The sequence below is a fragment of the Patagioenas fasciata genome, chromosome 3 (genome assembly GCF_037038585.1).
Source record: "Patagioenas fasciata isolate bPatFas1 chromosome 3, bPatFas1.hap1, whole genome shotgun sequence".
NCBI classification, from domain to species: domain Eukaryota; kingdom Metazoa; phylum Chordata; class Aves; order Columbiformes; family Columbidae; genus Patagioenas; species Patagioenas fasciata.
In genome coordinates this window covers 104,599,806-104,611,227 of record NC_092522.1, presented here as the reverse complement: position 1 = coordinate 104,611,227, position 11,422 = coordinate 104,599,806, and the positions used below count along the sequence as shown (strand labels likewise).

The 11,422-nt window shown below is 45.3% G+C and overlaps 1 protein-coding gene across 1 annotated transcript; it reads left to right on the top strand.

The window, feature by feature from the left end:
• Positions 1 to 1,184: 1,184 nt before the first annotated feature.
• On the top strand, positions 1,185 to 9,821 carry FAM110C (family with sequence similarity 110 member C). The gene is made up of 2 exons (XM_065835695.2): positions 1,185 to 2,545; positions 5,900 to 9,821. Exon 1 carries the CDS (start codon positions 1,408 to 1,410, stop codon positions 2,503 to 2,505), a length of 1,098 nt encoding a protein of 365 aa, XP_065691767.2. The 5' UTR covers positions 1,185 to 1,407; the 3' UTR covers positions 2,506 to 2,545; positions 5,900 to 9,821.
• The last annotated feature ends 1,601 nt before the right edge of the window (positions 9,822 to 11,422 follow it).

Genomic DNA, 11,422 nt, shown 5'->3' with positions numbered 1-11,422 from the left:
GACTTAGGTGTCTAAATTACAGCCAATGGCTCCATCCTGCCTGTTCAGAACTGCCAGCCCCAAACAGGAATTCTGTCACTTTGGAAATCTGCCCTGTGTTTTCTGAAGGGCAAACACTTATAACATGCAATTCAGATTTATGCCATTCCATTACACTTTACACGTGCACCTCCGCAGCACAGCTGTGGGCCACTGACAAATGTCTTCCTGCTGTTGCTGGTGCTCTGGAAAGGGTGGGATGCTGCTGGCAGCAGCTAGGGGCACAGCAGCTGCTGCCTATGGGGTGGCATCAGCCACCACAAGCCATAGAATCATAGATCAGTTTGGGCTGGAAAGGACTTTCAAAGGTCATCTAGTCCAGTCCCCCACAATGAGCAAGGACATCTTCAAGCAGATCAGGTTGCTCAGAGCCCCATCCAGCCTGGCCTGCAATGTCTCCAGGGATGGGGCATCTACCATCTCTCTGGGCAACCTGTGCCAGTGTTTCACCAACCTCACTGTAAAAAATTTTATCGTGTCTAACCTGAATCTCCCCTCTTTCAGTTTAAAACCATTACCCCTTGTGCTATCGCAACAGGACTCTGTCCTCATCCTTTAAGTACTGAAAGGCTGCATCGAGTTCTCCCTGGAGCCTTCTCCTCTCCACGCTGAACAACCCCAACTCTCAGCCCACCCTCACAGCAGAGCTGTTCCAGCCCCCTGATCATTTTTGTGGTCCCCTCTGGACCCTCTCCAACAGGTCCATGTCTTTCCTGTACTATCAGCTCCAGAACTGGACAAGCCAAGCTGTACATTTGAAGCCTTCCCCAAAGATTACAGCGGCAGAAATGCCTTTTAGCACCGCACTCGGTACATCCAGGTTCTTCAGCACGCGGAGCATCGCACCTTGGAAAGGCTGCCAGGCGGGAGGTGGAAGGGGTTGACCCCCCCAGGGAAAGACGCGCTGTCACCTGTCGGATCAGGCCCTAACTCAGCGGCCCGTCCCCAGCAGGTGGCCCGGCAGCAGACGCTCGCAGTTCGCCGCAGCTCCCGCGCACCCCGCGGAGGCGGCTCCGGCACGAACCCGACCGCTCACCCACCGGGGCCGCTCCCTGCGCCGGGAGTGGCGAGCGCGGCGGCGGGATTGGCTGCCCGGGTGGCGGGGCGGGCGCAGCCGCGGGCGGGCGCGCGGGGCGGCCGGCAGCGCGCACACGCGGAGCCCCGACGGGACGGCAGCTGCGGGTGCGCGCGGGCAGGTCGGGCGCGGAGGGGCGCGGGATTTTCTCTGCCCCCCACCCCCTTGTTTGTTTTTTTCTCTTTTTTTTTTTCCTTTTTCCTTTTTCCTTTTTTTTTTTCTTTTTCCTCCTTTTTTTTTTTCCTTCCCTCCCTCCCAGGACTGGAAGCGGGAGCCGCGTCCCTGCAACTGCTATGCCAACTGAATTCTCCCGGGCCGTGAGAATGCACGCCATCTCCGACCTCCACTCCTCCCTCACCCTGCGACTCCTCAACAAGGGGCCCGAGTACCTCCGCAGGCAGATGGAGGCCGGCAGCCCGGGCAGGAAAAGTGCCGTGGAGAGGCTGGCAGCCGATAAGGCCAAGTACGTAAAAAGCCAGCAGGTAATCAGCACCAAGCAGGAACCTGTCATCGTGCTTAGCTCAGCCTCAGAGAGCAGCTGCGAGACCTGCTCGGTGGAGAGCAAAAAAATCAGCAGGGACTTGGGCAGAGGGAAGGGGGCGAAGCCCCTGGAGCTGGCCAAGGCCGTGTACTCCTGCCGCGCCCCCCTGCAGCACGGCCCCCCCATAGCCAGGCGCAGCACGCCCAGGAGGCAGATGCGGCCGGATTCCCTGGTGATTTACCGCCAGAAATGTGAGTTTGGGAGAGGTCAAAGTCAGGACAGCTCACGGGGGAACTTGGTGAGGAGGATCTTCCAAGGGTCTGTAAAGGAGAAGCATTTGGCTTCCCCTGAGATGCCCAGAGTCATGGAGGACACCACAGCCAGTGAGAGCAAAGAGCCTCTCTCAGCAAAAGACAGTGACCGTGAGCCGAGCAACCACGGAGCGGAGCAAACCATCGCTGTGCGCACCGAAGCCCAAGGGGTATGTACAAAAGAGCATGAGAGACCCTCAAAACTGAGGATACCTCCTGAGGAGGAGAAGGAGGTGAAAAGGAGAGGTCTCCATCGCTCCCAGTCGGACATCAGCTCTCGCTATTCCAAGTCCTTCTCCGAGTTTGATACATTTTTCAAGTACTGTGGCCTCGAGCAGGAGGTCATCGAGGATCTCGGGAGAGAGAACTTCTCTGTGGTATCTGACAACGTCTCCTTCAAGATCCGCAGCATCAGCGTGGCCACATCCGAGAGCGACTTCACGAGGCACAGCGGGGACGAGGGACTGCTGGAGGATGAACTCACGGAGCAGGTCCCGAGCAGCACCTCTGTGATCGAGCGCAACGCTCGGATAATCAAGTGGCTGTACACATGCAAGAAAGCCCAGGAAACCAACAAGGTGATCCAGGAACTGGTATGATGGCTTCTCTCAGTGTGCATTGCAGCCTGGCGATCTCAAGGTGTGTGCAAAGCCTCGCCCTGTCAATTTATGTATTTCTCTTTCCTCTTTAGCAAGCGGTTGGCTTTTCTTAGTTTATTTTAGTCTTTTCATGAAGAGCATAAGGAAAATGTATTTTGTATACTATCTGTTCCAGTGTGGCCTTTTTGCAAAGCAGAAATCCATGTTGTTACAAAAATCAAAGTACAAACAAATGCATAAAGTTTACCAAATCTAGATCAGACCCCCCACATGAAATTAAAGCATCAGTGTCTATGAGGGACGTCTGTCCTTTCAGATTCCTGCTTTGTAAGTAGCTTGTTTTCTCTAATTTCTGCTGTATTAAATGCTAGAAAAAAACTTAGACAAGTATTCAACTCTTAATTACAGTTGCTTAGACAACAGACTGAACTGATACTATCACTAATAAGGAGTATGCAGTATTTCCACTATACTGCTGAAACTATTACTAATTAGGAGTACACTGTATTTATACTGTACTGCTACCGTTTATCCCCTCCTTGCTCTCCTTCACTCTTTCTGCCTTGCCCTTATACATAGGCACCCCCAAGGATCAGGGAAGCAAAGCCGAGTCAGTGCTCCTTGCTAGCAGTGTTAATTCCCCCCTAGCTTTCTGTTTGGACCACGAAAGTTTGCTCCGGATGACCCCTTAGCATTTCACAGGTTTTAAGTTTTCTGTCCTGTTTGACTGTAGTGGATTTGGCTCCTGTGCAGTGGGTTTTGCTGTGCGGTTTAGCACCAGTAGCTGCAAATCAGTTGTGCGGTTTGCCTTGGTTAGAGGGGTACGTCACTGTTTTGAACTAAAGATAATACATATAAACATGTGGCACCTAGGCTTGGAAATCAGTTACTTCACAGACAGAAGCAGAACGAATTTAGGCCAGGTAAAAGGTGATATCATTATTTTAATAAAAGTGGTCTTAATTTTGCATCAAATCTGATAAAGGTGTATATTGTGGGGCCTTTAGCATTGATGATCTAGTAGATAACAGCTTTTTCTCCTTCCAATACATGAAGCCCATAGGATAAGTACCGCAGCTTACAGTGTGGTATTTAAAAATTGCATGAGTAGGTCTTCATATGAAGGATTACATGTATATTTTCTGACAGATTGTAATTGGTGCATGCGAAGAACATCATTTAGTGTAGACACAGCTGTTGATAGAGCGTTCAGGCCTTATGAATGTGGAGAAATTTAGTGCTTGAGCCTCTTTCCTAGATGGATGTGGGGCTGTCACTCCCAATGTCTTTAATCTATATAATGCAAAAAATGCATTTACTTACTTGAAATTTGTTTTAATTATGTGAAATTTGGATCACTTTTAAAATTTGAATTTTTATGAAAAGCCTGTTTTCTTCCTGCAAGTTGAGGGAGAGGAAAGGGGGAGAGAGCCATTTTCACGCAAACATTTTAAGCCCTTGTAGATAAGAATGGTTGTCAGGTATCTGGCTGACAACTTAAAGAAATGTTGTTATGTGACAGATCCTTTACTAAATTACCTTAGAGAGAAAAAAGGGCTCTCCTGAGCTAATAATTTCTCCTTGCTCATCCTGCTGTGATAAAAGGCCAGGGAGATGCACGAAACAAAATGATGCAGGTGGCAGTTCGTGGAGCTCATTGCAGCTGCTGGCTTTGGTAAACACAGAGCAAGGGAGGCAGATTTCACCGCAAGCAGGAGCCACATAGCAAAAACAACCATGTTTCCATTAAGGAAAGCAAAATAGAAGCCCGTCTGCTCTTGAACGCCCTTGCTGGGCGTAGGGTCCAGGGTCAGAACCGTGGTCATCACTGCAGAGCTTGCTCAGGAGGGACCTGTTGGCCCTTTCCCCATCCATTTACACAGTGCTAAGTGTGTCCAGAACTGCAACTGAGACAGGAGATGCTGGTGACCACCCCAGGGAACATGCAGTCTGCAGAGGAGCTGCTTCACCAGGGTAAAGGCAAGGCAAGAGGGGGGAAGCTCTATTCCAAGTGCTGAATCAATGTAACTTCACATGGCTTACTCAATTTATTTTATTTAACATCTAAGTCAAAATGAATGTTCATATCACATAGCCTAACAGTGTGATGAAAAGACTTCCATGAAGTAAACAGCAGATTTATTCAAGTCTATGGTCATTCTGCAATAATTTTAATACCTAGAACAAGGGAGTGCTTTACACAGGCAGCTGTTTCCTTTGGCACCAAAATTTTTGGCAGCCTAGGAATCACTAAATCTGTAGGGTCCATATTATAAACCTAATTTTAAGCATACTAGGGCTGACTCTTAGCTGATAGACCTCAGCAGCAGGGCTATGATTGCTTACAGGGTAATCTCTGAAAACTGGGAATGTACTTACCATTTGGCCACAGATCCAGAAAGTTCAGAAAGGTCAGCTAAAAATACCTGTACACAGCACCCGGAATAAAGGACAAGAGTCATCAAGAGTTACCATAAGTTAAATATTACATTTACCAGACAGTATTTAAGCTGAGAGTTGTTATCACCACATGATTGCAAGATGAGTCCTGTAGTTCTGATCAAATGTTCATCTTTCAGTTCTACACTTTCTCTGACAATGCATCATCAAGTCAGACATCTGTGTGTTTTCACTGTATCCACGTATTTGTCTCTATTTAGTTTGCTTACTGGTTATTAATGGGCAGAGGACTCCTGTGTGCTAGGGGAAACCTGCTGCATGGGAGAGCGATGTGCTCTCCCTGGCACTCCCAGGCACATCCTTGAAGGCTCCTCATTTTACACAGAGGCTAGAAAATTGTTGCACCTTCTTCAGGAAAAGAGGCAGAAAGGTGTTTTCCAAAATCGAGCGTTCATTACAAGTAAAACCTTTCAAGAACTGCAGGGCTTTTATGGGCTAGTGATCATCCCATTCATATTTGATGTTCTCCATTTAATTTTTCATGAGCTCTCTGGGACCTGATGGGGCACCATGAAAATAAAGCAGCTGACTGAAGGATCAAATCTCATAGCACATTTAATCAGAGTGGTGATTGCAGGATGCAGGTTGTGAGCTTCAGAAAACCGAGGTCCTCAGCAAGATAAGCATTGCTGCTTCTTGGTGGGACATTGCCAAGATTCACCTCTGCGGTTCAGCTCCTCTTGCTGTCAGTCCTGCTTGACTCTGAGAAGGGGGTTTATGCTGTGTCCTCCTTCCTGGGCTGAATCAAGATTATTCAGCCTTGAGTTTCAGCACCATTCTTAAATGGATGTTCATTATTCAAGTGGAAATCTCCTGGGAGGGGAATTTACTATGTTGGTGATAGCCATAGGCAGCTGAATAAAAGTTTTAGAGTATCACCTTGGCTTGTCTGATGTGATAAATAATAACACTTTTTTTTTTCCTATTTCTTCAGAATCCTCGACTTAGAAATTCAACAAAACCAGACACAGGAAGAAACTCTTCCATCATCTGGCTCACGACTACTTCGTCCAAGTTTAATATTTTATTGTTGCCTCCTACCCTCGTCCCTGTCCCCTGGCAGCCTCACTCTTGTCACAAGTGCAGGGATGTCCAAGAGCATGGCAACAAGTGGAGATTGTGAACTGTGCCCCAGCGAGGCAGCAGGAAATGAAAGCTCCTGGAAAAGCAAAGCGTGGCAGCAGCTGCCATCCACGATATTATTCAGCATCAACTCACCGCCCCAGGATGCCAATCCAGGCTGTGACAGAAGGTCTGTGTTGTGCACTCATCTCTTTCCAGCAATGAATTTGTCAACAGGGGTGGGGGGAGAAAGTGGGAATGAAGTGGCAATGACCTCTGGGTCAGGCATTTCCTTGCAGTCAGGGAGGCTCCACCCGGACATTCAGGGCTGTTTGACCAGGGCTCATCCTGACATCATTAGATGGTATTTGCTTGGCTGGTGAGGACTAACTGTGGCAGCTTTATCTGGGATACTTGGCAAACACGTGGTAAGCTAAATGCCTGCCAAGCCTCTTTCTCTGAGGGTATTCAGGCCAAATTGCAATACCTTGTATCCATATAGTTTGTTCTGTCACACAGTTTGCTCAGCCAGTGGGGAAGAATAGCCTTTAAAACCCTGCCCAAAATATTTTCAGGAGCATGGTTCCAAGAAAAAAGTAGTCAAAAATGAGGGAGGGTTTTACATTGATACTGCCTTGCTGCAGAACAGTACAATTCACATGTACCTCACAGGCTCCTCCAGTTTGTTTGCCATACATCTCTGACTCTGACATTGCAAACGCCGCAAGGTTTGGCAGACTGTGGTTTAACACCTTTAATTTTATGCACTGTGAGTGAGCAGTGGGCTTACAGAATCTCATGAGGAAGCTGCATGCCAGGCTATGTGAGGCCACAGTTTCCTAGCGCGGTTCTGGAGTAGGGCCATGCTTGGGATGTGCAGGATGGCATCCCTGCGCTGCAAGGCAAGAAGGCACATTAGGGCGCAGCCGTGCCAGGTAAATGTCCTGATGGGGTGAGATACCCAGTCTAGACAGCACCTTACTCAGTATCATCAATAAAACGCTTCATTTGGGCTGGCCAAGCTATATGTGTTTTAAAAGCTGATAAAAAGTACTTTGTATCATCAGTGTGGTGAATGAAGCCTCTGCAATAACTGACGGAATTTGCTGGCTGTGCCTCAAACACTTATCCCAATCTGTCATTGCTCACTAGAAAATGTCTTGCACCAAAGTGTTTCTTTGTGGACATTGGAAACCACAAAAAAATGAAAAAAAAAAAAAACGACAAACCACCAATCAAAGCCAAAGCTAGTTCCCCTTTCAGTGACACTACTGCCTATCTGTGATAGCTGCCTCGCTGGTGCAACAGCGACTTGACTGAGGTTCCTGCAGAGGTTAGAAGTTTGTTTTGTTACCGCGGATGTGGTGTCCTGGTGTGCAGCTTACCTGGCCGCCAGACCTGCCGCAGGAGGACTCCAGGAACACCAGCCTCGTTCTCCGCGTTCCTCCTGCCTGCACTGCCGCAGCTGCCGCCGCTGCCTCTCCTGGCCCAGAACAGCTGCCACCGCAGCCGGGTGGATGCCGAGCTCAAGTGAGCACTCGAGCTGCGTTTCTCAAGTGTTTGCTACTCAGTAAACGCATCTGGAGGAGTGGAAAGGGTGAGGGTTAGCGTTGAGGATTCAATAAAACGTTGGTAGGAGAAGAGGTCACCTATTTTAACATATGCCAACGCTGTGCACTGGAAGAGTTGCCCTGGAAGCGCTCAGCAAGCAGTTTAGTTGAAATCAGTTAAATTCACAACAATGTCATCATGTTTGCATTTCCATATGTTTTAAATGTGCTTAACAGTCCCTGGATGGTTAGTTCTCAATTACAGCAACAGTTTGGGAATGCAGGGCATTTGTCATCATTTTCTAATGTTATGTACTAAGGCCTACATGTCTGAAGTTGTTGAAATAGGTAGATAACAATTCCAGATAAAATAATTGTTGAACATGCTTTCCACTTGGGAGAAAACTGAATAGTTTGCATGAGTGAACTTCTGCAAACTTAGAGGGAAGGTAGTACATGGGCATATTTTCATTAAATAATGAAATTTCCATGTGTATTTGTTACATTATTATTAATAATGGGTGATTCTCAGAAAACTACAACCCAAGATGCTGCTAATATGACAAGATTTATGCACTTAACGTGCAGGTTTTTAAGGGACACAGTCTAGGTTTATTAGTCAGGAATGCAACCTGACATATCTGTTCTTTTCATGCTCACTTTGCAAGGTGCTGTACTGCATAAATATTTATATGCATTTGTCAGAGCTAAGGACTGCTTTTCTTTGAAAATAAGGATGGATGACTGTAGACAGCTCAGAGTGTAGGAAAATTCTTTTGCATTACAAATTAGTGCCCTGCCACAGGAGAATTATTTTGTTTTGTTTCCAAGGAACTTTTTTGTTTCGTTTTCAAGCTTCTGTTTGTTTTTGTTGTTTTAGTTGAGCAGCTCTCAAAAGGTAAGATGAAAGATGATTGGTCGTGAGTTTTCGGCGCTAGGAAGTAATATGTTTAATTTTCTTGAAAGTACTGAACATCAGCCTTTCTCAAAATCAGTGAAAGTTTTATGACAGAGGTTTGTGAAATCAGAACTGGTGCCATCCTGAGTATTTTTTTTTATTCCCCCTTTTTGTCTTTGGAGCAGTTCAGTGGGGTTGTAGTGACTTTCCACGCTGATATGTGGCAGGCAAAATTACCCTGGTTTTGTTCAAACTGTGATAGGAACCCCAGGCTCTCTCAGGTATCATTTACTTCAGAGATGATGTGGAGCTATCTAAGATCTCTCCCTGATAAACTATGGATTCCCTTTATTTAATAATACCTTCCGGGTAAGCTAATAACCTGCCTTTCCCAGTGTGCCAGAGCAATGGCAATCCTTTTTTCTCTATACATCTTGGGAATGGGTAATTCAGTATTTTTACCAAAGAGTAGGAGCTCTTGGCTTCATTCAGCTCCTGTTACTGTTACATGTAAAGGTTTTTCCTTCCTTTTACTGGGTCTTTCAATCGTATCCCTCAAAATGAGAAGAACCTGCTAATGTTAGTCGCTACTTATCTCTTTGTCCAAAATTTTAATTATAAACCACAAGGTTTGGAAGGGGTAGGATTTTTCAGCTTTAGTGATACACCACAGTAGAACAGGCCATTGCAGCATGAACAGAAGTTTTAGCAACCAAACTGGGTTTCCAGTCTTTTGGGTAACCTAAAACTGGGGCTGAGGACAAAGGCAAGTCATAAATTGAACTGTTTTGTTTGACTAGAACTATGTAAACTAAAATAATTAAACAGAGTGCAAGCAGGCAGTGCTCAGTGTTCTTTATACCCAAGGGTTTGCAGGTGCTTCAATGCTCTGACAAGGGGCAATGTCCATGGCTGTAGTATAACAGGTGAGAGGTACAAAGTCTGTTTTTTATGGCCTGCAAGCAACCATTTGCAATAAGGGTATGAGATAGAGACTGTAATCCTTGCAATATATTGTAAATATTACTGTACATAAATCTATAACTAAGAAATACAGATTGTTCTATAATACATATATATTACTTTTCTAAGGGATGTAAGCCCTTGTGTTTTGTGAAATCAGCCAAACATTGTATTGGTGGCTGTTAAGCAGAAACTTTCTCCCGGGAGCAGATTGTCCTGTCATTGCCTCCTGTGAAGTTTCTTGCATCTGCCTTTGCATCCTTTGAAATGGAGTACTGGTCAGATCTGGTATGGATGTTTTTAAGTTGCTATGTTTGTATAACTATAAAATAATCTTTGTACTATTGAGTGCATACAAATAAAAATACCGCTCTGACAATTAATGCTTTTTTCTTGAAAAAGTATACTTTTACTTTCCTGTCTCTATTGGGCTACAATTATTTTAAAGCCATGATTGCGTTATGGAATTATCTCTGTAAGAGAGGCTGATAGTAGACTGTGAGCATCTGAAAGGACAGTGCTTCCCTGGGCCATACTCAGGCCCCTGGCTGAGAGCTCAGGCAGGGAATCTTGTAAGGAGGTGACACTCATCATAACTGTTAGCTCTTGATATCAGTAAATTTGAAATGTATGAGGCTACAGCTGTTTCACAGTATCCTAATATTTTTTACTGCAGAATACAGCTGAAAATGTAGTTTATTTCTGAAGGATAGTATTTTCTTCCAGACTTCAATATTATATTTGGGTTTACTCCCTGTCAAAAACTACAGTACGCTGCAGGCAATACCGCATTCATCACAGCCAGCGTCCAAAGCAGCAAGGAGTTTGAAGTTCTGCTTGGAAAAAACATTATCTCCAGAATATTATAACAAGCTGTTGTTTGACTGGATTCCGTAGGAAGAGCTCGATACATGATGCTAATTCCTCGTGAATGTATTTTGTGAAGAAAACAGCAGAAATAATGGCTGCATACAGTGAGCTTTTACTAGAGAACAATACACTCCAGTTGCACTAATATCATTTTGGTGTGGTCTAAACTGCTCAGACACAAGTGTTTCACCTGCCAGCATCGGAACACAACTGGAGGTTGAGCTAACTGATTCTCGCTGTGCAGATTAGGCTCTTCCACAAAAACCTACAAGTAACTTTATCATCATTGACGTGTAGCCTTCCCCACACAAGCCCTGTTTGACCTGTGTCAGTGTAAGGTACAAAGCAGGTCTGGAAAGGGGAGACAATTTTTGGGTCCCCTTTCTATGCAGGTTTATCTCCCCTAGAAGCCTTCACTGGTATTGCTGCCTTAGAGAGGAGAGAGCCAGCACAGCCTGTGAATATCCTGCAGCCACAGCCCAGCTTAGCATTTAAGAATGTTGTTCTCAAGTTGTTTTTCACGTAAAACCTTTGTGCCACACTTTATGAAGTCCAGTGGATTTCTTCTATAAATAAGGATTTGCAAACTCCTGTTCTTGGACTGTCTGGTGAAACTGACCTTTTAAAACCCACAGTTTACTGATTCACTGCTTCTCTTTTGATTCATGTCTATGTAGTAAATAGATGTTGGAAAGAAACTCTGCAAAGACATAGTAACTGGAAAAAGGCTCTTTCAGGTCTTTTATGGATGTTGGTTCTGAACACAGAACTGTAAAAGTACTTAGTATCTCCAAGGGCTTTTGATAAAGATAAAGAACAGTCTAGATCAACAGCAAACAAATAAGCAAATAAAGAGCTTAGCTTTACTCTGCAAAGAGATGCCTCCAAATTTTGGGGAGGTTTAGTTATTGATCCATCTTTATCTTAGATTTATCCTGCAGGACTAAAAGGGACCGGTTCAGTTCATTTAAGTGGAACATTGCAAAATGGGCTTAGAAAGGACTACCCAGCTCATCTGTAGTCAACGGTGTAATAGGCAGTTTGGTCCACAGAGGACTCCATGCCAAAATGTGTTGAGAATTTTGATTGTTTACATTTGCATATAAAACTGGTG

Bases quoted from the DNA above. Each gene is read 5' to 3' on its own strand.
- FAM110C (XM_065835695.2), top strand. From the start codon at position 1,408: ATGCCAACTGAATTCTCCCGGGCCGTGAGAATGCACGCCATCTCCGAC.